At 34.0% G+C, this 27,729-nt stretch overlaps 1 protein-coding gene across 2 annotated transcripts in view; it reads right to left on the bottom strand.

Moving 5' to 3' along the window:
- The window catches only part of LOC150106129 (uncharacterized), a 74,836-nt gene that overhangs the window by 31,364 nt on the left and 15,743 nt on the right, over positions 1 to 27,729 (bottom strand). For both annotated transcript variants that reach the window (XM_090394496.1, XM_090394495.1), the window contains exons 4-11: positions 19,983 to 20,057; positions 19,415 to 19,489; positions 18,609 to 18,707; positions 7,698 to 7,739; positions 4,735 to 4,776; positions 4,506 to 4,547; positions 3,177 to 3,218; positions 2,163 to 2,204 (exon numbers count right to left, since the gene is read on the bottom strand). In XM_090394496.1, the coding sequence (XP_090250622.1) occupies positions 2,163 to 2,204; positions 3,177 to 3,218; positions 4,506 to 4,547; positions 4,735 to 4,776; positions 7,698 to 7,739; positions 18,609 to 18,707; positions 19,415 to 19,489; positions 19,983 to 20,057 (459 nt within the window). The remainder of the gene's footprint in view (positions 1 to 2,162; positions 2,205 to 3,176; positions 3,219 to 4,505; positions 4,548 to 4,734; positions 4,777 to 7,697; positions 7,740 to 18,608; positions 18,708 to 19,414; positions 19,490 to 19,982; positions 20,058 to 27,729) is intronic.

Below are 27,729 nucleotides of genomic sequence, written 5' to 3'. Positions count from 1 at the left end.
TTCGAAGTTTTGAAATTCCTACCCATATTGTTTTCATCATTTGGTATCATTTAAATGAAGAACGGTTCTGGCTATAAACTTTGTTAATGTTATTGATTTTTCTCTTCTAATGGCTGTCGTTTTTTTTTTTTTTTTGATAAATTCATGGTGATTCCTTGTTATCTGCACGCTACGATACCTTTTTATTTTCTACAACAAACGTTTTTTGAGTTTAAGTAACGTGATTGGCTAAAATATCAGCTGTTTGTCTCTGCAAAATAATCAAATTCTAACAGTGGTATTGTTTGAATTTGGTACGACTGTTTTTTCTAGTCTGGTGAAGGTATCTACAGATATAGTAACAAAATTGTCACTTTTCAGTTCATTTGTACTTTATTCACCAAACTACAACTATGTGTTGTCAAGTTTTGAAAAAAAGAAAAACTTTCGACTGGCAGTGATATGTTTTTAAACTTTTATCATGTACAAATATTTGAAATGAAAAGAAAATGTACCTTCTTTTCTTTTTTACATCAAGCTTTTTTAAGAGTTTGATAACGTGATGAGTTAAAATATCTGCACTCTGTAAAATAACCAAATTTTTATCTTACTTTGTGTGGGGAAAGGTAAAATTTGTATTTGTGTTATCGGGAGAGTACAAACCTTTTTTCTATACTAAACTTTAAGAGTTTAAGTTATGTTTTGGGTAAAATTATCTGCTTTCTCTCTGTAAAATCACCAAATTCTAACAGGTAGGATTTTCAGGAGAAAATTCTAACAGGAGAAAAATAAAAAAACGCTTTTTTTTTTTTTTTTTCCAAAAAAGTTATCATAAAAAACGCGTGTTTTTCCTAAAAAGTTATCATAAAACACTCGTTTTTTAAATTTTTTTTAAATTACTGTTGGTGATTTTTTTTTTTTTGGTGGGGAACTAAGGGTTCTTAGTCATCTTTCATGATAATGATCATAGAAACATCCATATTGTGATGAATTTAAATCTGTACTAAAATGCCAGTGCATTCGAATTGAATGCCAGAGTTGAATAAAATAATATAGTGGCGTGGACCTTTGTGTAAATTTATGTACAAGAGAAAGGAACATTTCTTTTGTGTCCAGATGATGATTATAAGGTATCTGTTCAGTTTTACATAAACTGCCAGTAGTCATGTCCACTTGAATTTACTGCACTGCAAAAGGTAATTGCCTAAAGAAGTACATACCTGTTAGGCACTGATAGGCAGTATACAGTAATTCCTTCAGCAAAGATTAATAAATGATGACTGCCAACATTTGGATTACGAGTGCCCACACATGCACCTGTGACACTACTTGGTCAGAAATAGCGCCGTATGTGCAGGCTCTGGTAATTCTAATTCACTGTGATACACAGTCCGATTGCATTCCGTTACTCTTAGTGTCATGGTCCAACGAATAGAATTTGTTCAACTGGTGAAAAAGGAACTGATGCTAATGGTAATTGGGTACTTTAAAAATCATCCATTCATTGTATGTGCAAAATACTTTTCTAAAAAGTTAAAATTTCACTCTATATACAATTCCTTATACTTACTTGCTGTCCTCTTCCATCGAGGACGGGTTGAGTCTTCTGTGTTTCCACAACAATTTCCAGGAGTCTCGGTTTCTTGCGTGGCTGGTGAACTGTCTATAGGTTTGTAATCCGGAGTTGACCTTTATTAATGTTATCCATTTAATTCTTGGTCTTATTTTTTTTCTTTTAATCTTGCATACAGAGCAAGGTTGGGTAGCCTTTTTCATGGCATTCTCTTGGCATGTCCGTACCATTGAAGTTGTCTTCTTTTGATCTTTTCTATTAATGAGTCTGTATAGTTTAGGTCTTGTCTTACAGATCATTTGTTTTTCTTTTCTGTCCATTTTGTTTTATTTATTTTTCTGAGATGTTTCATCTCGAAAGCCTCCAGTATTCGTATCTCTATCTTCTTGAGTGTCCAAGTTTCTGAAGCATATAGCACAATGGATATCCCAATTGCATTATATAATTTTATTTTAAGCAGTTTGGAGATTCTATTATTTTTCCAAATTTTTCCTAGCTTATTAAATGATGACCATGCAGTCAATATTCTATGTTTAATAGTGGTTATGATATCTAAGTGGTATCTATTCCTTATACTGTGGTAAATATTTATTTAAGAAACCTTACTTACGCTAGGTGTTTTCTCCAGTTCTTCGCATTTTCTTTGACAGGTCTAAATCAAAAGTAAAAAAAAAAAAAAAATACATTACTATGTGAAGTATTTCCATGGGCTAGCATTACAAAACGATTAGTTGCTATTTCTAATTAACCAAACAAATGTAAGAATAAAGATGTCATTATTTTGATAACTTCAAAAGTATCAAAATAAGGCAAACGAAATCTCGTATTTTTTTATGTTCTCCGGGGTGAGTAGCAACAGATCTTCCTGACAGAACACAAGGCTACAGGAAAACTATCACTATCTCATATATCCCAAGCACATAAGAAAAGATAGCCATCGTTCTTAATAAATATAAAATCCATACCACATTCAAACTAACAATCCTCATCCGTTCGTCTAAGGAAAAAAGCCATCGTAAATCACATCCATGTGTGCATGAAGTGCTTTTTACCTCCCTGCGAATTAATTTACTATGAACAGACAAGTGGGTTGGTTAACGAGTATAAGAATTCTTTTGTTGCTTGAATTAGAAAAAAACCCAACTTCTGGTCTGTACAACTGCTAACACTATATACATTCCTAATCGCTTGGAATGTATATAATCTGAACAATTGATAACACACGCACACCTCACTAAACTACCATTTCTGTTTCATCCAGTGAAACCAAAACCTCAGCAGTCTGGAGCAAACAGGTGTTTATCACCTTCAGTGTGATTACAGTGTCGCATATTATGGACAAACAGGAAAAAAAAACTATAAAACAACATGTAGAAAAATACGTTAGGAAAAGGGAGAGATCATAGAGAAAGGAAGAGCATATAGAGTAGGCTGTTGTAATGATTGTTATAAGTTCATGTTTAAGTTGCCTCGTTATAACTTCCTTGAAGCCAGAAGAATGAAATTTCTTTCCCTTAGAAAAAATATACAACGTTCTACTACACTGATATTCAAATACATTCTTTTTCCGTTACTAAATATCAAAAAAAAAAGAAGTATTTTTTTAAAAAAAAAAGAGACTTACTTGAAGTGCGAGCTGCAATTCTTCATTTACCACAGCACGGTTCTGAAGTAACAAAAAACAAGAAATTACTCCGATTTTGTATTTTTTAGTAACTTTTATGTAGCAAATGGATATTACAATTGCATACACATGCCGGCCACTGAATTAGAAATCTTTACGCAGATATATGTGAACGTCTCTTAATCAGCATATATGCAAAATGCATGGTGTGCATCACCACGTGTTCTCAGCAACTATTTAAAATTCCTTCTGGACAGTAGAGAAGCCAGGAATTTGAAAACAGCAGAAATGTTTCTCAAAAGACCAGAAATCACTGTTTTTTTTTTTTTTTTTTGAATAGGCAAGATATCCCGGGTGTGTAATCAGTGGAAAAATAACCGACTTGTCTAAGATAAGGTCCATCCTTATCTTAGACAAGTCGGTTATCCATCATGCATAGACTTTTTATGCAGCAGGTGAGAGTTGTTTCATGGACGACACTGCTACTGTCCATCACGCAAGAATGGTTCAGCAAGCACGACCGCGAGTTCCACCACTTCGCTGGCCACCACAAAGCCTGGATATGATCCCCAATGCGAATGTATGGGATATATGTTAAACAAACAGATCCGGGAGCAAAGTACTCTTTCGTCTAATCTGAGCCAGTTAAAGAAGTGGTGAACCCCTGGTGTGTTGTAGACGTGGATGCAATCCAACAACTCGTGGAATCTATACGAAAAAGCATTACGCCGCCGGAAAAAATAGCCTCTTGGCTCTTTATCGTAGTAATAATAATATATATGGGTACACCGCTCTGGCAATTCGTTAGTAGGGGTATATATGTAAGTTCGGTTCACTTAAACCTTGGTATTCATTTAAACCTTGGTATTCCAGGCCTCTTGGCTCTTTAGCATATGTGCTAATTCGGGCTAAAGGAGGTCTAGCACGATATTAAATAAAAGTTTCTAATTCAATGGCCATTATGTGTATTATAGTATTTATAGAAAAGTATTTAATATCAGTTAATGACCAGTTTATTTCTAGATTTTTCTGGAACATTGTCATGCTTTTATGTTATAATCAGTCATCATGATTGTGCAAAAGTTGTCATATTTAAAAAAAAAAGTTATATTTGTTTTCTGCTTCATGTGTCCATATTGTAGAAGTTAAAAACTCTAATTAGAAACACTTTCAACGCACATCTAATAGCAAAATGTAATTTGGTGTTTATCCATGAATGAAATGTACTAAATTAAACATTAATCAAGTTGCTTGCTGGATGTTGTATGCTATAAAATTATTCCAATACTCTTTTGTATGAAGGAGTTTTATTAATTCCTACACACTTACCTGAAGTGTCCTTTGTAGTTCTTCCCTTTCTTTCTGGATTTCCTACAATAAATAAAAATTTCCCATTACCATTCCTTTTATGCTTTTCGCGGAAAATATCGAAGTAATATTTTAGCTGTTTGTTGTGTTTAACTGTCACAAGAGATGTATAACATCTCTTGTTTTCTGCACAGCTACATGAGAGTCTTTTCAGAAATATTCAAGCAGAATATTAAACGAATATACTTACTTCAAGACTTCTTGTCAAATCCTCTTGTTTCCTTTGTGACTCCTAAAATAAAATCACAGTTCACTAAATATTAGATGATTTAAAATTTATTAAGATATTCTTCTGTTACACCTGATATCTTAAGAATGTAGAATTCTCAGCTATCATGGTGTAACGTGAAGAATAAATAAATTAAAAACCCTGCATGAAAGATAATAGATGAATTATTTAAAAGAAAAGGAAATATTCTTGCATCCAATAAAATATATAAAATATAAAGGTGTTTGTTGGACTAACTAACAAAAAGAAAGAATATATTAATGTTGTAATATGATATAAAAGAGAAAATTTAACTAAATATGACAGAAAAGGATTAGTCATAAGAGATGGTATGTGAGAGGCTAGAGATTAAAATATTAAGTGAATTCATAGAGAAATTTTGGAAACGGGATTAAGTTAGAGGCTAGCAAAAGAAAAACAACAGACTATCACTCAGGGCCGATTCCCGGGTTGAGACATCGTTACGGGCTCGCCGACCAAAGGAGGTTTGTCAGAAAACGCCACCCTAATTGGTCGGTGAAGAAAAATCAAGTAGGGGCGGAGAAAAGAAGTTAAAGAGGGTGCCGTTAGGAGAGCAGGTATAAAAGGGTTGGAAACCCCCCCACGAATCTTTTGGACTTTTTAGGGCTTTTAGACCTTTTTTGGGGTTTTGGTTTTTGGTTCTGTTCCAGGAGAGTTCTTCGCGAGCTCCTTCGTATGGGTTTCACGGTGTTTTCCTGAGTGGCGAGATTGGAGTTATATCTCCGTCGTCACAACACGGAAACAAAAGTGAGCGGAATTTCGGTTCCGTATTTCCTATGTAAGAAGCGAAGAATGCCATATAGTTGAGGGAAAAAAAGCGTATTCTTTGTGTTTCAACTTCAGTGACAACCACGAAAAAGGGAAAGCTGTAAAGAAATCGATATCCACGTCTCGCGAGTTGCACAGCCGTTATTTAGACGATTCAAAGTGTATCCTGATTAACGAAAGGTAAAGACCGCATAGGCATAGTTCAATTCAAAAGGGAACATAGGAAAAGCAGATTATCGGAGAGGTTATACCAGGATACTTCAATCAGAAAAGGATAGAGGCCCAGATGGAAAACTCAGGAAAGAAAGGTACTGTAAATTATATCTCGTGTTAACTAAGATTCGTCTGTATTAGTTATCATTATTCCAATACTGAACTGTTGAAGTGACCAAGAAAACAATACTAGGACTTTAGTATCTGACAGAATATATTGAAAGTAAGCTGGCTAGTGTTATATAAGTAATTAATTAATGTTATATAAGTAATTAAGTGTCCTGAGAATTTTGCATGTCTATTATATTGTATAAGAAAGTTTAAATGTCATAGTTATGTGTTAGTGTAGTAAAAGGTTTAGTTAAGCTACTTAAGTTTGGATAGTTAAATAGTGTGAATTAATCTTATATGTCCATGTCATATGAAGTTATGTGTTGAATGTGTATGGCGGCATGATCGTAATACCCATTATAGGATCATGGCTTAAATACTTATGATGAGCTAATCTCAGTTTGTAAATATTTAGTATAGCATTGAATTGAGTAATAACTAAAAATTTGAATTGTACCATGTTAAGGAATTTAATAAACCTTTTGTTCAATGATGAAAGAATTGTCTGAAATTGCCTATCCAATGCACCACTTGAAAATTACGAACCTAATCACGCCGGAAATTATTATGTTAAGAAACGAGATAAAGTGGCACGACTGCAACATAGTTTCACTTTCAGCCATATTTTACTTATTTCTCCTTGTTTTTGTAAATAATATCTTAAACTAAATATTCCAAAAGGCGCAGCATAATACAAATATTAGGGATACTAAGGGGAGAAATAACTTGAATATTAGAAAAAATTTTGGTGATATCTCGAGCATAGATAATAGTAGAACATAGATAAGCGGAAATTACTAGATAGAATAAAAATCATAAAATGGGACCACAACGCTTCCATTACAAATAAAATAAGGATTTTGTTTCTAACTTTACTTAAAATATTTATTACAATCGTTCGTAGCTCCAAGGATTACGTTATTGTCTTGGAGTGTCTTTGGTTTGCTATTTCAAATGCGCTGTAGTTCAACGCTTTGGTTACAAAATTATCTGCACGGCTTTCAGAAAATAGCGAGCAATGTCTAAAAGTACACGCGATGGCATAAAATACAAACAGGAAATACAATTGCTATCAGTGAAGGATTAAAATGAAATAAATGTGTAATCGAATATAGAATAACGAAAGAAAAATTATTAAAATTTATTGTAATTTTTTTATATTGTATAATGTATTTAATGTATTTATGTTGTTTAATCACCAGCAAACTACAGGTGGCGTAACTGGTGAGTGAAAAAGCAGCCGATATTTTAGTTTTATTATTTACGACGTAAGTTATTAGGTCATGCTATCGCTACATTTCTCCCATTTATATTATTTATATTATATAGAGTTGTTAGTGATGCTATTAAATGTTCAAGATGGAAGCTTAATGTGATTACAAGACAAAACTAAATTCGGAAATGACTGGTATTTATACATTTAATTATATTAATGGTTATTAATTAAGCCTTTCCATAATCCCTTCAACAGCGCGATAATAAAAAGGCTTACATCACACGTCATACATTGGTACGATGTGCCTTGATGACAACAAAATGTTGTCGATAGGCAAGCGGGATTTCAAATCCAGTGTTAACTGACAGGAATATGTGTGAATGAGTTGGAAATGCATGCAATGGAAAATTGAAATTGCTAGAGAAATACGAATCTGTGCGTGTGTATGTGTATGTGATGTATGGCCAAAAATTAGTCAATGCATAATGGAACTCTGTTTCATTTAATTTTCCGTGATTTTGTACTTTATAAAGCAAGCTTATATTTCAACATGTACAATTTCTTATAATTCGACTATTACTTGAAGCAAACTTACTTGAACTATTTCGTCCATTTCTTCTATTCTTTGGCTGACGTTCTAAACCAAAATAAAACCAGCATTAATATTTAATTGCTGTAAAAAATTATTCTTTCTATTATGAGTCGATCAAATATATCATGGACAGTGTTTTTTTTTTTTTTAATAAATACAAAATAAGCCAAACTGGCAATGAAGTAGGTTATTTGGCACTACCTCCATACACCACTCTTACCACGAAAAAGTAGTGCAAGCTTAACGCCGTGAAAGTGATCTAAATCGCAAGCAAAATCACGAATGAAACTGTCTAAGGAACCATCTTCGATATCTTCAAGACAGTTCATCAGAAACATCATTGGTTTTTAGAATACAATTCTTACCACAAACAAAAGGCGTGGCAATCTTGGATTCTGCGAAGTCTTTAATTATTTCCTAACATGAAACGATTGCATGATTTCGTGATTAATAAACATGACACGGCAGCTTCAGGTCATTCCCGAATTATATTATTCTATCAGAGACGCATTACAAGACGAACTTTCTCTGGTCGTCTATAACGTGCTTTAATTTCCTTAATCACCCCTCATATATTACCAAACATATCATAAAGTTCTTATGTAACTTAATTTAATATGAAACTTCTATACTGATAAACTTTATTACTGCAATTTTTATATTTTTAATTATTTCTCTTTCTGAAAATTAAGTTGGGCCTTCCGTAAAGGATTGCCGATGGCCGTCAACAAAGTGTATTTTTTTATCAGATTGTTATCAGACTTGCATCACCCTTTCAATAACAATCGTGTTTTCATTTCTTTTGATCTGATTCAACGTTACGAACAGGAACAGAGGACTAAATTACGTACACTCATCATCCAGCATTTGCAGTCCTCATACTACGTTAAGCAGGTTACCATGCATTAAAACACTCGTTTGACATGTTGTATCCATTCTGGATACTACCTCCTTTCTGATATTGTACTGTCCATTGTCATTAGGATATTAAACATTGTTTGTTTTATTCACAGTTCTTCCATTATTCTAAACTTAGAATTTTGTCGCAGTTGCGAAAAGGAACGTGGCGTATACACGTATCCTTCGGATGAAAAGACCTCACTTCGAAATCTCATCTCTAATGCGAAGAACCGTTCCAAGGTCTTTTTACTGAAGGTTAGTTAGACGATCTCATACCAAGGTGGACGATTTTGCATCTCCAAAGTGACCAAACGACCGAATAAGTTACACAGTTAATGGACATAACATTGCACCTTCAAAGCCTAAGTTACCTTTATGTCATGACACCCACAATTGCAATTTGAAAACCTGTTCCTATTTTGTGTCATCCTTTTTTCTCTTTCCTTTTTAACTGATGTTTTAAGTATTGGCCATAGACTATTCCAAAGGAAGGATAAATAAAAGGATAAAAGCAGATTCTAATGCTTTTCTGGATGCATGTGTACAATTCTTTATCTTCTAACATTAGAGTAAAGATTCCTTTATTTTCTCTGCCAATGAACTTCATCCACAAATGCTTACATATCGATATCTAATTGAGTACGGTCTCAAAGCCATTCTTCGCGCAGCTTACGTAATTTTTCTCTTTTACTTCAATGGTAGTAAAACTCAATTTTGTTTCATTTCTAGGCAAAACAAAAATTGTTTTGAATCATTTATGAAGTTTCTTTTTTCTTTTTTTTTCCTTTTGGAGTAACTTTTACTTCTGTCTAAAAGCATATTCCAGATTCATTTCATCCAGAGCATCTCCAAAATGCTTAAGCTTCCTTTAGTTCTTAAACTTTCCCTTTTAATTCTTGGCTCAGTATAGAAGAGAATAATCTGACTGCTGATATTTTCGTGTTCATTATTCATCAGAATTCATCATCTTCTTCTTCTTGAGTATTCTGCAATTGAGCAGGTTCTCTTAGAAGCAAAAACTTTCCTTTCCCTCTCTTCTGGTCTGAGCCTTCTCTTTCAAGGTTGTGTACCTGTCTCCATTCAGCATGTCATCTAGAATTCCTTACTCTTCCTCTGGGTCTTTTTCCATCTATTTTTCCTTCAGTGGCATCTTTGATGATTCCATTCCCTCTCAGAATATGTCGAATCCAGTTTCCCTTTCTTCTTTTTATCCTCCTTAACAGACTTCTTTCTTCTACTACTCTTTTTAAGACCTCTTAATTAGTTATTTGATCTGCCCATTTGATTTTTTCCATGCTTCTCCAAATCCTCATCTCAAAGCTTTCCAAAATCTTAATTTCTTATTTCTTCAATGTCCAAGTTTCAGCTGCATAGAGGGCAACACTCCACACATAACATTTTATTAGTCTTTTCTTTAGGTTTCTATCCATTTTACTTCTGAATAAATTCCATTTTGTATTAAAGGCATCTCTTCCCATCGCTATTCTTGCTTTTATGTCACTTTTACATCTCCCATCACTGCTAATAACACTTCCTAGATATTTAAATGTCTTTACTTGATTTAATGTCTTCCCATGTATTCTGATATCCATATTTGCTTCTTTCCTTGGTATTTTCATTATCTTTGTTTTTCTGATGTTAATTTTCATTCCATAATTGATACAGGATTCCAGTAATCTGTTCAACAGATGTAGTCCTGCTGTTTCCGTGTTTGATAGTCATGCCTTGTCATCTGTATATCTTATTGCAAATATCTCTCTATCTCCAATCTTTATTCCTTCTTCTGAATTCTCCAGTACTTCTTTTAACATTGCTTCAGAATACATGTTAAACAAAATTTGAGACAGAGAACAGCCTTGTCTTACTCCTCGTAGAATGATACCTGGTTCTGTAGTACCATATATGTATCTCACCATGGCAGCTTGTCCCATATATAGTGAAATAATTAGCCTTCTGTATTTCCAATCTATAGCAATCTTTTCCATTAGTTCCACCATCTTATCAAATTTTACAAAGTCAAAAGCTTTTTCAAAATCTATATAACAGATATTAGCTTCTTTATTCATTTCCAGACTTCTTTCACTTACTATTCTTAACAGCTGAATCGCATCTCTTGTTCCCCTACCCTTCCTGAAACCAAACTGATCTCCAAGAAATTCTTCCTCCTTAGATGCAATTCTTCGTGTTAAAATTCTCATAAGTATTTTTGATGTATGGGAAATGAGGCTTATTGTCCTAAAATCCTTGCAGTTCACTGCATTACTTTTCTTTGGTGTAGGTATAAGTATTAAGGTCATAAAACCTTTTGCTAATTCTCCTTTGTTATAAATTAAATTTATTATTTTGTCTATTTCTTCAGTTCCTTTCTTCTGAAGTTGTTTCAGGAATTCTGCAGGTATTTCATCTATTCCTTCTGCCTTTCCACATTTTAGTTCTTTAATGGCCATTTCTACTTCTGTTCTTCAAAATCCCTTGGCCTAGATCATCTTCATTTATCTTCTTTATATCTTCTAATGGCAACTCATTTGGTCTGGTTTCTTTGTTCATATAGATCTTCAATATACTCCTTCCATCTCATCAGGATTTTATCTTCTTCAGTTATGATTTCTCCATTCTTATTTTCTATGCCTCTAGCTCGAATTCCATTCCTGTTGTGATTCATTCTCCTTGCTTTTTCATACAAAAGATCATACCTTCCCACTCTCTTATAATTTTCCATTTCTTCACAATGTTTTTAAGTCAATCTTCTCTACTTCTTTCTGCTTCCCTTCTTGATTTGTCATTCAGGGTTCTATATTGTATTTTCCCTGCTGGGGTGACTTTATTTTTGCATTTTCTTCTTTCTTCCATTAGAGAAATCATCTCATTAGTTATCCAAGTTTTTTTTTATTCTTTTAGCTCTTACATATCCAATTTCTTCTTCTGCAATCTTCTTTATTTTCTCTTTAACTTATTCCCATTTCTTTTCTGGATCTTCAGTTTTGACAAAGCTTGTTTCCTCTAATTCTTTCTCAAATTTGTTTCCAAATTCTTTGATATTTTTTAATTTCTCTAATTTCCATTTTCCCCTTTTCATAGCTTCTTTTATTTTCTTTAGTTTCACATTTATTTCTATGAATAGTAGGCTGTGGTCAGAGTAAATATCAGCCCCAGGATACGTGCATGCATTCTTTACACTATTTTATCTTTGCTTTAGTAAAATGTAATCAATTTGATACCTCTCCATATCTCCTGGTTTTTTCCATGTGTATAGTCTTCTCTTCGAATTTTTAAACCACGTATTCGTAACTATTAGCTTATTTTCTTTATAGAATTCCACTAAACGTTCCCCTATTTCATTTCTATTACCTAGTCCGTATTTTCCTACTACACTCCCATCCTCTTCTACTCCCACAACTCCATTCCAGTCTCCCATTATAATCATATAGTCTTTTCTTTTTCTTCCTTAATTAGTTCTTGTAGTTATTCGTACATTTCCTCTATTTCCTCATCTGAATGGTCACTTATCGGCATATTTACCTGCATTACTGTTATGTCCACTGATTCAGCCTTCAATTTTATCACCATAATCCTGTCATTCAGACATTTTATGCTAACAATGCTCGCTCTTTGCTGTTCTTTTATTAAAAACAAATGCAACTCCTTTTCCTTTTTATCTTCACCTGAGTAATTGACTCTTACTTCGTCACTATAAAATCACATTCCTTCCGATCTGACTTCACAGAGCCCTATGATATCAATTTTTACTTTGTCCATTTCTTGTTTGAGATTTTCTAATTTTCCACATCTGTTCATTGTTCTCACATTCCATGTTGCAATTTTGATTCTCTGACGATCTTTCATTTTCAGTTTGTTTATAGCTTGTTTTAAGTCACTTTCAGAGGTTTGATCGGAAGGAACATCAGCCCTTGAAGCGTCCTTATTTCCCGATATTGTATCCATTGCAGTGTGCACCTTCTTTTCCTCTCTATGTCAAGAGCCACCTTGGTTTGCTGGGATGGTAGCTGCCCCCCTTATAAGTTCTCTTCATTGCTACTAAAATTTTCTAGAGATATTAGTGGAGTAGTTTCCCGTTGCCTTCTCCACCGCAGTGCTCCAGTACTAGTAGAGCTGCTGCCCTCTACCAGCTTGAGTAGAAGTTGGGAAAAGGGGAGACACCCTCGGGTCTCGAGTACTCTAATACCCTCGCGGTCGAAGTAAGCAAGAGTCAGCCAAGTGAGGCCAGTTAGGAAAGAATATAGAAGGAACCTGACACACGTAAGTGGAAGCAATGTCAGGCTCAGCTCGGGACCCCGTCGCCGCTAACCACGTACTCCCAAGACGGAAGCCCCTGGGAAAATCATATCACCTAATTTCATTTCTTCTCACTTTCCTCTAAATCCGTTACAACATGTCGTAAATAGTGAACACCCATTCATAATTTAATTCTAAAACCCAAAATCTATAGTTGTTGTGGAAAAAAGAAGTTCGTACCTTTATATACTGTCTTTACAAAAATTCAAACTTAGAGATATTCCTATCTAGTATTAAATTTAATGGTTTTTGCCTTCATTGTTTCATCTACGTCATATTGAGATGGTATATGTCGAACAAAGATTCTTATTCAATATTATTATTATAATTAAAACGCTTTTCTCTTATTCATTTGCTTAATAATGAATATTTTAAAATATTAATACATTGATAGATTAACATATATTAAGATATTAATACATTGATTCATAGAAAGAAAAATTAGACTTCTAAGTCAAAACATTATGGACGCCGGTTTGTTTCTAGCTAATCAGACTGCACAGTTGGATGGAAACAGACCTGTGATTGCGGTATCTTGGTATCGAGTTTGTTCTTATGGGCATCACTGGATCCTTTGATCTCTGTCAAACACACTTTACCCGCTAATTCTTACCTAGTGATTTTTTGACGTATTTTCGTATGTGTTGACAATGTCACCCGATGATTTCGGACTCTTCCAGAAAGACAATTCCTCATGTGACAACGCTTGCAATGTGCAAGCACAGTTCGCAGAGGATATCCAATCATGTGATCCCTAGTGCCTAATTCTCCTGATTTGAATCTCAAACATTTGTGAGATCATATCCACATGATCCCACCAATGTCTGGGATTCAGATCAAGAGAATGACGCAGTAAGCGTCGATCAACCTCAGTGCCTTGTCGATCATTGATCTCCAAGACGTTATTCCATCTAGTTGGTTCAAAATGGCAATACAGATGTAAGTGGCTATTTCGACCAAAGGAGATCCAGCACGCTACTAGGTAATTAACTGTTCTGAAGTGTTTGGTACATGAAGATGTCGTAGAGGATATTTCATTTCTTATTTTATAAAATAAAATGATAAAGATATGTCTTCGAACATGGGTATGTAAGTGGCGAAGGGGTGGAAGAATATGCTTTGGAATATCGGAACTTTTAGGTACGTCTGGGGTAGGAAAATAGAAAATTCTAGAACAAGACCAAATAGATTGCATATCTAATTATAAGATTAGGCTAGGTGGTAATTTATTATGTCTATACGCAAATGCCAGGAGCATTAGAAACAAAGAGGTTTAGTTTGTTGTTTTATTAAATACGATGTGTCCTAAGATTGTTGGCATTAGTGAAACCTGGCTATCAAAATCAGATATGGTAACTGGGATTGAGTGTAATAGGTATGCTATTTTTAGGAATGACAGAAGAGATAGGAGAGGAGGAGGAGTGCTACTAATGATATCAGATGACTTTAGTGCAGTTAGAAAAGAAACACAAGACAACCATGATGGTAACAATGTTCCATGTAGCGGTGAGTTTGAGTCTATCTGGGGTGAAGTGAAAGTTAACTGAATTAAATATATGGCGGGGTGTTGCTACAGACCTGGCAGCTCAAATGCAGGGGACGAAGAAATGCATGATACCAAACGAATGATCATTATGAGTGACTTTAATTTTACAAACATTGATTGGATAGAAGAGAAATCTCGTGATAAAAAAGAAGAGGAATTTATTGAATGGTGTTGGATTTGCTCATAGCGTCACAAGGGATCTCTGTCAAGATTATGGCTATTTTACCGCCAATTGTTGACAGTGAACATGCTGTGCGTTCTTGGGAAGTATCTAATTGTATTGATGCTCTGATTAAAGGTTGCATGTTGAACTAAAAAGCTGTAAATTATGATAAACTTAGCAGAATACTATCTTTGGTCCCATGGTATCAGTTACTGAGGAAAATGTCAGCAATGCATGGAAATCTTTGAAAAAAGTGCTAAATGAGGCGGTATCTGAATGTATCCATAATGTTCGAAGAATAAATAGGTTTGGAGTGAAATGGATGTACAACCTTAAATAAGCAAGAGATCCAGAAGAAGAATATGATGTGGAAAGAATATCTTGCGATTAAGAGTGAGAATAGTTACGAAATATATAAAGCTCAGGCCAGAAAAGTAACGAGTATTGCGTGGATAGCTAAATCGGAGTATGAAAAGAAATTGGCTATGCAAGCTAAAGACAATTCTAAAGAATTTTATCGTTGTGCCGCAAACAAAAGAAAGAATAAATGTGAAAGAATAACTTTGTTGAATGTAAAGTACTCGAGTGTCAGAAGATAATGAGATCGTTCAGTTAATATATATCTTAGATATATCTTAGCAAAGTGCTCACTTTGCTAAGATATATCAAGCAGGTGTATGTAACGCGGTGCACAGTGCTACTGCTACATTGGATGAAGAGTTAGAAGTTCATGAAAATGAAGCTGAAGAGCTCTTGCATAAACTGAATAAGAATTTGTCTATAGGAACAAATCAAATGAATGGCTATGCCTTTCACATGTTTGTATAACTTGAGTCTCAGCTCAGGAATGATGCCACAGGAATTGAAGGAATCTATGATAGTTGCATTGTACAAGGGTGTGCAAAAACTGATGTGTCTGACTATCGACCCAACAGTATCACTCGTGTGATAATGAAGATTTTAGAGAATTTGGTAAGAACTCCCATACAGAAATTGGTAAACAAACATGCTATACTTTGCAAGGAACAGCATGAGTTTACTAAAGGAAAGTCATGTTTCAGCAATTTGCTCATATTTTATAAGTGTTACGGCCGAATTGGTTAAAGGGGATGGATACACTATGATAATGTTGCATTTTTCTAAGGCATTTGATAGGATACCACACGAAAGGCCATATTCTCCAGTTGCATAAACTGGAGAATATGGGATTGGAATATAAATTCTTGACTTGTATCATGGGATGGTTTAGAGACATATATCAAAAAGTGGTATATTGGGTGTTAATCTGTCAGATTTAAGATTGCCGATTATGCGAAGATAGGCAGGGCAATGAGGGACGCCATTGATATTCAGCAATTACAAAATGATTTGAGTAGGCTGGAAATTTGGGAAAACGAAAATGGCTGTCAGTTTAATGTTAGAAAGTGTAAAATTATGCACTTTGGAGTAATGAGATTTCCGGAATCATATTATATTTGCGGGGTTATGCTACAATTAACTGAGGAGGCAACAGATCTTGCCATACGTATTGGTGTATAGGAATTTGAAGTTCAAAGGTCGAATAGCAAACGTTGCAATACAACTTAGAAGATAATTGCGATGTTGAAGAGAACCTTGACATGTAAGGAAAAGGAAGTAATTTTGCCTCGTTATAAGGCTTTTATAAGACCACACATATATTATTGTGCACAGATTGGTCTCCGGGTTCCAAGGGGATAAAACAGCTGTGGAAAATTTGCAAGGAAGAGTTACAAAGTTTATATCCGGATTATGGGATTTAGATTATGAGGAACAGATTGCGAGTATGTGGATTCCAGACTCTAGTTAATAGGAGAAAGAGGGGGTGATACAGGTCTACAAACTTTTGAATGCGTGTTATAGGATATCAACTGATGACATTTTTCGTTATATGGAAGGTGGGGAGAGAACACGGGAGATGTCCATGGAAATTAAATTTATTTGCAGTCAAGAAAGGTGTAAGAGCTAGGTTTCTCTCCCAGAAAGCAGTGAGTGAGTGAGTGAAATTAATTTGCCCTTAGAGGTAGTGAGTGTTCATCTAGTGTGAATGGATTTAAGGGAAGGTATGACAACTGGTTTGGGTGATTTATAGCCTTCCTCGATGAGTCCTTGACTTCCCAGAGGTCTCAAATAATAATGATAATGATGATGATGATAATAATAATAATAATAATAATAATAATAATAATAATAATAATAATAATAATAATAATAATAATAATTGTTTTTTCCTTTTTTATATAGCAATAGTAATTTTTATCGATTGCTAAAATATTTACACATACAATAGACATCTTGAGTGACATTGCAACTTATAATTTTACAGAATTCAGCTCTAAGTGCTGCATTTTCTACATTGATTTCAACTAAAATTTTTAATAGTATTTTTGCCTCTATTACGTATTTACAACACATGTTCTTCTAATGTTAACAATGAAGATTATTCAGAATTTTTTGTATAATAATTTTTTTTTGTTTATATAATTTTTTAATGATAAGAATAATTTATTACATTATTTTTTCATGTTACATAGAGTATTATATGAATGATATTATCACATAATAATCAGTATCTTCTTTATTGTTGTATACTTTACTAACTGTTTTATTACATAATCTGCTTCTTTGGTTATAAGGATTAGGTGTGGTTGAATGAGGCGAGTTAATCCCACCTACTTCGAAGCTTGGGTTTGCTTTTTGTGAAGAGAGTAGGATTTAGGCTTCACTATTTTTGTTGTTGCTACTGTTTATGTATGGGATGTTGGCATTGGATGCTGGTGATTTGTGATGTGTATATTAGTGTTAATGGTATATTTACTTTGAGGGTATATTTTCCAGATTTCGTGTTTTAATGTTCTGTAGTTATCTATGCGTTTTGAATTTCTTGGTAGGTTGTTGAGTTGCGTGGGTATCTGATGTGATCTCACAAAAGAACCGTATGAATCACTGAAGGGTGTAGGGATGTAGAGTTGTTGTAGGTCTTGTTATACGATGTGTGCCGCTGTTGTTTTGATAGGTGATGTTGAAGTAATTCCTTGTTAATATCATGTAGTGTTTCAGGTTTTTAATGCTCAGAATCCCATGTATCGCCATGTGCTTGTCGGATATTGGTTGTTGCATGGAAGGTGTCCGGTCACTGTTGACACGATTTTCCTGTGTAATGTTTCTAATTTTGTTAGGTGGCTGTTTGATGTGTTTGCATAGACTGTTATTCTTATCTGAGTAGGGATTCGCAAATACCATGATATAGAAGTTTTTTTATGTTGGATGGAATAATGTCTTCAACATGGAAGAGTTTTGCTGCGATGATCCGGATTTGGTGTGTAGGTATTCTATATGTTTTGTCCATTTAAGGTGGGAATCTATATAGAGACCGAGGTATTTTGCATGTGTCACAGGTTTGATTTCGAACATTGGCAGGTATTTTTGTTGTTAATGCAGCAGTATGTGTGACAGTGTATCGATAGTGATGCGGGGCATATGATTCTTGGGTTGTGTATTATCAACATCTGTGTTTTGGTGCCGTTGATTAGAATTGCGTTTTGGGGAAATATGTTGTGATTTCATTGGGTCTTGTTGTGCTCTGCAGAGAGCCGTGTTGATGTCTGTATGGATTACTAGTAGTGTAGTGTCATCTGCGTACTGAAATATTTGACTTCTTATGGATATGTTATGGACATCATTAATGTATATGTTGAATAGAGTGGATGATAATATGGCACCTTGAGGTACACCGTATTTTATTTGTATACCCCGACCGTGACATGTACATATTTTTGTTACTTGTGTTAATAATAATAATAATAATAATAATAATAATAATAATAATGACACTGCATAGCAGCGACAATCACTCATGATTGAATAACTAGAAAAAAAAAAGCATTTTCGAATAGTTTCTTAAATAACCAGTCTCAAAATAAGAAATTTGCATAGAAAATCTTCACAATAAATCGAATGAAAATAACAAGAAAACAAATTCATCGTAGCTTACCTGGATGGAAGTATTCTTTAGAACTCGCAGATTGGTACGAATTAGTTCGAGATGATTGTCCAGTGGATGTTCGTGTTGTTGTACTTCATTCTTGGCTCCCTGAAGGATGAGAAAGGGATTTCAGTAAGTCCAGGTTTAGCTGAGATTTGTAAGCATGAATAGTCTATGATTCAATAATGTGCTAAAGTAAATTCAGATGAGGGCCTACAATCCAGTTAAAGTACTGTTAATTTTCAGCAAGGGCTACTCCATACTTTGCTTGAAGTATTTTTGAAAGTATCATTTTTGTCACGAGGTGTGACAATAAGAAGTCTCATCTGAAGTAACAGAGGTATTTTTAATCTGTTAATAATTGAGAAATTAGGCAGGTACTGGTGCTCAAGAAAGGGTTGTAAACTGATGGTGAGAAATGATCAGTAACGAAAAAAAAAATACTTTGTTTCGTAACTTTCTAAACAATCATTGTTAAATGTTTGATGATTTAACATTGCTGAAGCTGCCACAATCTTTTCAGTTTGCATACGTATGTGACGAAAGAAAATTGAAACTCTTTTTAATAAATAAAAGCAGTTGAAATACCGTTAACTATGTTTTCAGTATTTTTTACTTTTATTCTAAATGTAACTACCATACATAGAAACTGAGTGCTTGATATTTCTTACTGAAGAAAAGATTTTACAAGTCTTGTTATATTTCAAATTGGATATTAAAACTTTAGAAACAATGGCATGATTTTTGTATGTAATAAAAATAGATATCCAACTTATTTCAATTAGCTGGCGTTAAAATAAAATCATGAGACTTACCAAGAAATCGCATCCGAATTCATTCAGTTTACAGCTTCTTATAATCCGTGGACATACCTTGTTGTGATCGCCAATCTATTTAACAGACAACACGTGTTACTTTGTAATTTTTTCCTAATTAAATGCTGTACAACGCTTAGCTTACAGTACCAAATGAAACTACAGCAGTATTATTTTTTTAAAGTAGAATAATCGTTTTCACTATGTAATCACTGAAACAAAATTTACAAAATCACACAGAATCCAAACCATTACTCATCGACCATAGAATTGGAAAGACGTTTGCATCAAAGTAAGAAGGAAGTAAAAGCTCCAAGCGATGAGCAACAACATCTTCAGCATATCTATTACTCCTAATATTATGTGGCTTTGTAAAGTAAAGTAAAGGTTCCAGATTATTTAGTTCGTTTAGTACAGATTTATATCAGCTATATTAAATTCAAGTTGTTTTTCAATCGTGCAGGGATTTTGCAAACAACAATTAGGTGCATTTCTGGCCAATTATACTAATTTATATATTTTAACCCGTTTCTTAAGTAGTGGGAGAATGTGGTATAAGAATTCTTACCTTTTTCTGCATTATTCCATCGTGACCACAATAAGGACAAACGATGAATCTATACGAACATACTGCCATATGAACCTAAAAATATATCAAAAATAAATATTTTTATGAGAAACACATTTACTTAATTTTCGGTGCCAAAGACAGTCATTGAGAAACTTACAATAATCCGATGAGATCTTCATAATAAAAATTTTCCTTGGAGTATATTTTCATCTAACTGATCTGTTTTTTTTTTTTTTCATTCAAAGCACAAGAGTGGTTTTCAATAGAAATGGACTTCAGGTTGATTTAAAAAACTCCATTCAAGAAACAGGGAACACTGAGATATGCACCGCACTGATTTATTAATCGATGAACATTTTGCTGAAAACATTGCTTAGGCTATACAAATCCGTTTTCTCCATTTCAGTAATTCAAATAAAAAAAAAACACTACGAAAATGTGGTGTTTTAAATTCCTATTGGGACAGTCCTATATTTCGTAGAAAACAAAATTGTATATAACTCCAAGAGCGTGTGGTCTTTAAATTGATATTACTCACTTCGTACCCTTCTAGGCATGTCGCTATCGGTTTGTGATAATATCAGGTAATTTGAACCATTTTCAGGAGTTTAGAGAAGAATTATACTGATATATTTCAATAATAACAAGAATCAAAGAAGACCTTTATAGTTTTATGGGCACGTATACAGAATGCCTCATAAAAGATTTCCTCAAATTAGGCGTTAGGAAAATTCGGTATAAGAATTCGTACCTCTTTCGGCAGAATTCCTTGGGTATCCGAATAAGGACACCTGCCTCCAAAACGGAAGAACAGAAAGGAAGATGCACCACTGGGATATCCAAGAAAAATGAACACAAACATCAAGCCTATAAGTGGTTTGAATTCTTACAAAATTTTAAATAACTTGGCTGCAGATAGATTGGATTCGAAGGCTATTATTCATAATAGCATCAACCCACCTTATGCCGATAGAAAGTACGATAATGATGATTTTAGACCATTCTTCTTTCATTCTACCTATAACCGGCGTTACACTTTATACGTACGGTGTTCTATTGGTTATACAGAATGCCTCCTAAAAGATTTATCAGATCTGTATGATGATAATGGTAACATGTTAGATGATTCACGTCGCCTTAATTTAAACGTAACTACAGATACCACTCTACCCACAAGAAAGAAGGTAGAACACGTAATTAAGAATCTTTCTAATAATAAATCCCCCTGCGTGTGGTAATATCCCGGCTGAGCTGCTGAAAGTTTTGACTGGCAATTATAACAACTATTTAGTGGAATCCATTCAGGACATCTATAAAACAATACAATTACATGAAGTTTTTACAACATCTATCTGCATACCAGTTCCTAGGAAGAATAATGCACAAACTTGCGGGGATTACAGAACTGTGAGCCTAATAGCCCATGCATCTAAAATTATTTTAACTATTGTTAACAAACAAATTGAAAGAGCCTTAAGCGGTGAATTGAGTGCACAACAGAAAGGCTTCAGAAGAGGAAAGGACCATTAATACTATCCTGGAACTAAAAATACTAATAGAAAGATTACTTGAAAGAAATAGGAACATTTACGTATGCTTCATAAACTTTCAGAAGGTTTTTGATCGGGCAAAACATAATAAAATGTTCAATATATTAGATAAATTAGACATAGAAGATCATGTACTTAAGATCATAAAAACGATTTACACCAAACAGAAAATGCAGTTGTTTAACGCTGAGACTTCTGTAGTGAAAATAAAAAGAGGAGTTAGACAAGGTTGTATCCTTTCACCAAATCTATTTAATATCTATAGTGAGCCAGTGATGAAAAAGATTGAAAAACAAAAAATAGGAATTAGTATCAATGGTATAAAATACAACAATCTTAGATATGCTGATGATACCATTCTAATGGCAGAAAACAGATTAATCAAATTACTGCAGCTACTGATTGAAGAAGGTAAAGAATTTGGATTAAATGATTAGATATAAATGCAAAAAGGACCAAATTTATGGAAATCTCAAAAGAAAGCAGATCCGAGCCAGAAATATTCATAAACAATATGAAAATTGAACATACAACAGAATACAAATATTTAGGCATCTACTTTACTGCAGATGGAAAGCAAGATAAAGAAATAAAAATCAGAACAGCCATAGCTAAAGATGCATTCTGGAAAAATAAAGATCTGCTCAGAAGTTCAGTGAGTATCGAGACAAAGAAAAGAATGATAAGAACATTAGTGTGGCCAATTTTCACATATAGAAGTGAGACCTGGATATTCAAGAAGAGAGCAAGGCAACAGATAATGGCCTTTGAAATGCGGTGCTAGAGGAGAGCTCTGAAAATCTCATGGACAGAACATGTGGCAAATACAGATATCCTACGGGAAATGAGAACACATAGATCTTTATTACAGGAAATGATACAGAGAAAGATGAGATTATCATGACTTTTACTTATAGGTTCAGCAGGACAGAGGATACTAACAGTTGTAGAAGGAAAAATTATGGGAAAAGGATCAAGAGGCAAAAAACTAAGGATATGGCCTGAAGATATAAGATCATGGACAGGATCAGATGGCTATGCAGAAACAAAAAGGAAAGCCACCAACAGAGAACTGGAAGGACATGGTGCTGCACCATCTCACTGAAGAATCTACATGAAGAGAGAAAGAGAGAGAGAGAGAGTTCTATTGGTTTGAGATCCGGTTTAAATTTTACCGTATAATTTTTCTCATATCATGTCTATACTTTTTGCAATGTGAAAGAGACATGAGTCGGTTTAATGATACTACCAGAGTATAAGAGGTATAGCAACATCCAGAAGTATGTGACAAATCTTTGATTCATCCTTCCAGGAGCTTTAATGAAGATCTAAATCATTATACCTTGAACTCCAAATTTCACACTTGGTGATGTATTCTGGCATATAGATTTCTAGGCATGATGTCTTAGAAGCTGTTTGACTCAGAAGGTATTATTCACACCCGAATTATACAGCCTTCGAGGATGAAAGACAATGGATATGCATCTGCCACGTCTACACTCGATCATATAATCAGCAAAAGATTCAGGATGATCCCTCATTCAATATTAATACTTTTTTTTTCGAAGCGCGTTCCTTGTTTTTCGCCATGCATTATTGAGTCTGTGGATTATAGCCTACTCTAAGAGAGTGTCACACCAGGAATCGGCACGTTTTTTGTTCTAAAAGTGGAGAGGATGCCCCAATAATCAGAAGTTCAGCAGGACAGAGTTTTTTTTTCAGCAGGACAGAGTTTTTTTTCAGCAGGACAGCTGATATTTCTTCTAAGAATTTGTCGATGCAACAATAAAAAGTGAAGTACACACATACTCAAACAAGACAAAATTCTCGAATACACAAACTATAAGTGGTATATAAAGAAAGGACGCCTTGTAAAAACAAGAGATCAACAAAATACAGTACTAAAAGCTGAATACAGAAGCATCTGAATCGCCATACAACACAGATAAGAAAGCAAAAAGGACACTATTACAGTAAACAAACTAATGTCTGCGCCAAATGACATTAAAAGCCTCGCATTTGATTAACGGAATTGTTGGACTCTGCCCACAAAGCCAACGCCTTTGGAACCATTAAAGAGAATTTTGTGAAAGAAGCAAACCATCTAAAACAGCAAATAAATTCCACCATTACTTTTCGTTTCTGCTATAGAGCTACAGGAGGAAAAAATAAATAAGCTAATCTCCTAGAAGAAAGTAGGACATCGCATTAGGACCACACGTGTAAATCAAACACGATGGTTCTCGTCCATAACATTCTCGTCCATAGCATCAGGTGCTCTCGAATAAATAAATAAATAAATCAGCTAACGCCTTTTATTCCCTAATAGGGAGTAGGCAAGGCCTTTATACAGTATATAGCTTTTTGGAGACCAAGTGGACAGTTCAATCGCCACCGATAGCCAATCAGAGATAGCTGGCAAATGTTTATCACTAATTATAGGCGGCTATTGATGAAGAGACCAGCAAACAAGTGCTGCCATCTCTTATTGTCTGATCCTAACAGGATATGTTATTGTCTGAAACAATGTGTGTACTATGGTCGATTTTCTTGAGTTTAAGGGACTAAAAGCCCGAGTTTCCGGGAGAAAACACCACTTGCCTGAACTAACGAATAAAATATCTGAATCTGGAGAGATGCCGCACGTATTAAAAACTACATTGATCATGCCGATTTAGAAAATAGGAAAGAAAAAAATTGATACACAAATTTAGATATATTCCAATTTTAAAGATTATAAAGTAAATTTTGATCTTACTTCTCCAGAAACTTATCAGTTACATGCGACCACATAATCTCTAAAACAGTATAGATTTCAACAACAACAAAAAATTACCTCAGGAAGGTTTTATGGAAATTGAATAATATCGCTTTAGAATAAAACCCAAGTTGTAGTTGATTTCATAATTTTATCAAGGGTATTCGACTTATTCATAAGAAGAAATTCCTGAAAAATTGCTAAAGTTGTGGTAAATAAGAAATCGAAACTGGACATATATAAACCTTAAAGTGTAAAAACGATCCATCATTATAGAAATATTATAATGGCTGCATCGAATAACAATGAAGCAGCTAATCACGATCAAAAAAATCCTGAGTTTATATATATATATATACAGACATGATAAATAAACTACTGTTCCATAACAGACGCATTACACACTTGCTTAAATAGTACAACCAAAGGGAAAGTCATGAGCCTAATGAATTTCAGTAATGTTTATGCATAGGCAACCAGAGCACCATCTATCCAATGCAGTATTGATAGCACTTCAGTAGTTTCAAAGTAAGCAATTTACAAATACATATATATAACCTTTCTATAAGAGCGTGTGTATATATGCTCATTCATGCTAAACTAGGAATACACATTTCTGTGTGTATTGTGGAAGCAGCCTCAAAACATTTAATTTGTAATTATTCCTATATATTAAGGAATATAATTATTCCTTAATTCCTTAATACAAGCTTCGAGGATGATTGCTGACACCAGCTAGAAAACAGCATGAACTAGTCCCTATGTGCAACTTCCAAAGTTGCACACAGAAGCTGAACCTAGCCAAACCTAATTGCTGGTTGTCTTATAATTCTCTTTGTTTAACTCTTACATGTGATTAATTTTAATTTAGCGGAATTAATAATTTAATTAGTGAATAAAAATAATAAAGCACAAATGAAATTATGCCATCATGGAAACCATCATGATAGATGGGTTTTTATTCTAAGACAGGGGTGGCCAACCTTTTATAGTTCATGCATCAATTTTTTCATTTTTTAGTTAAGATGCGCCATACAAACTTATACCACTTTTCAGCGCTTTTAAAATATGGTAATATGGATATATTTAACAGTTATGCATAAAATGATTTATTATATATATGGCAATATAGACACTTTTAGCAGTTTTAAATAAAAGGATTTCATATAAAGACAAGATAAACATTAATTATTTTATTGACTTTTGAAATTGCTTTGCTTTTGCTAAGCTTGTAATGTTTGGAGTTAAATCAGTTACAGAAAGCATCAAACAGTTTTTCAAATTTGAATCAGTCAGTCGCGACCATAGTTTGTTCTTAATCATTTTCATTGATGAAAATGCTCGTTCGCATCTGTGTGTATTCCAAAACGACAGATATAACTCTGAGCAAATTTTCTCAGTTCTGGAAAATGTTCACAGGGCAACTATCCCCAGAAATTAATTATATCAGAAACATCTGGGAGTGATGGAAGTTCGTTAAATTTCATTTTCAATAAAGAATTGGTTCTGAGATCAATAAGTTCCATTTGTATGTTATTAGGCATCGTCAAAATTTTTTGTTCAGCAAGTGAAAAGGGATTTATAAATGCAAGTATGCAGTCTCCTTCTTCCGCAAAGTCGCTAAAACGAATGTTAAAGGACTCTTGTAAAAATCTGAGTTTCTCAGTATATTCTGTAAAGTTGCCATTATCTTCAACAGATTCACTATGTTCTTTTAAATGTGGAAATTGGCTTAAATCCCAATTTTCTAACTGGGAGATGAACAGTTTTAATTTCATTTTGAATGCACTGATGTCATTTACTAAGCTAGGAACCAATTTGTTCTTGCCCTGCAGTTTCAAATTTAGATCATTGAGGTGGCTAGTAACATGAACCAAAAATGCTACATCAAATAGCCATTTCTCATCAGGGCTTTTTCCTCATGCAGCTCATCCTTCTCTTCCAGAAAATTACGAACACTTTCTTTCAGCTTCCAAAATCTACTGAGAACTTGTCCTTTAGAAAGCCAGAGCACTTCACAATGAAGGATGAGATCATCATATTACATATCTAGCAGTTCACAATATTCTCTGAATTCTCTTCTGTTTAACCCTCTTGCTCTAATTTTATTCACACACTTTACAACTGGTATCATAACATGCCTCAAATTTAGTTTTTCTACACAGAGATTCTTCATGTATAATACAGTGATACTTTAGTAGAGAACGACCTAAAACCTTTCAAGTAAAGTTACAGTCCCAGAAACTCTACCTACCATTGACGGTACTCCATCAGTGCACACACTGATGAGCTTACTAGAATCTAGTTTTTTCTTCATAGAAAAAAAAACCCTCTGGTTTTTCCATGAAGTGACCCAAGACCGACAAGTTCTTCAAAGATGCTAAAATTACCATCAATTCCTCTTCTAAAAATGCTTAATTGTCAGCGGATTCGTCTAAGGCTAAAGAAAAGAGAAAGCACAAGCATGAGCATGGTCTTTTAATTGCTCAGTAACATCATGGGAAAATTCTTCGAGGAGTCTTGTAATTGTTTGCTTGGACAGAGCAATTTGGTTTACTTTTCTTACAACATCCTTATCACCAAGACATTTTGCAAATTTTTCGAGACAGGGCTTAACAACTTCCTCTCCATCAGAGAAAGGCTTTTGTTTTTTAGCCAACACAAAGGCAATTTCATAAGACGCCTCCAGCATTGCTATACTTTCACAACTTCGTTTCACAAATATATTTTGTCTCTTTTTTATTTCTTCCTTTTTCTTAACCACCTATTCTTTCCGTAACTCAGACACAGGAACTAACTTAAGTTTTTCTTCTAATTCAGCTTGACGTTTTCTATAGTGTTTGTTACGATCATGTCTTCTATTATCTGAGAGAGAGTGCTTTCACAAACAATGCACAACGGTTTTCCTGAAGGACACGCAATAAATAAGAACTCATTTTCCAACAGTTCATTAAACTGGCGTTTGCTATCACCTTCTGCTTTTCTTCTGCTCATTTTCTTTTGCAAAGTAATGGGTAACTGACTGTAAAAAATTTATTTAAAAAAGTAAATCTTATTATTAAATAATTTATTTAAATTATTGTATGGTTTTAAACATTATGAACATTAAAAAACAGTTCTACAAGTTTAAGATAAGAATCCTATTTTCATGAAGGCCTAATGCAGTTCTATAAGTTTAAAAATATTATTTATATATTTTTTCATAGAGTGTTTTCGTCTCTCTCTTGTAATGTATTATGTCCAATGAAATACGAGATCGCTTCCTGCCATAAAACAGTCGATCAGCTGGCAACCACACACACAACCCAAACATCCTCATTACGAAAGCTTTGCTGATGATCAGTTAAATTTTAGGAATAAATCTACTATACGTAAATAAAAAGGAAAGATATTGTATTAAAAAAAAAAACATAAAAACACACACATACAAATACAT

The sequence above is a fragment of the Typopeltis vanoorti genome, chromosome 6 (assembly GCF_054136105.1).
Source record: "Typopeltis vanoorti isolate ZY-2024b chromosome 6, IOZ_Tvanoo_1.0, whole genome shotgun sequence".
Classification (NCBI taxonomy): domain Eukaryota; kingdom Metazoa; phylum Arthropoda; class Arachnida; order Uropygi; family Thelyphonidae; genus Typopeltis; species Typopeltis vanoorti.
The sequence above is the reverse complement of the archived record's forward strand: the minus strand, read 5'-3'. Positions and strand labels throughout refer to the sequence as shown.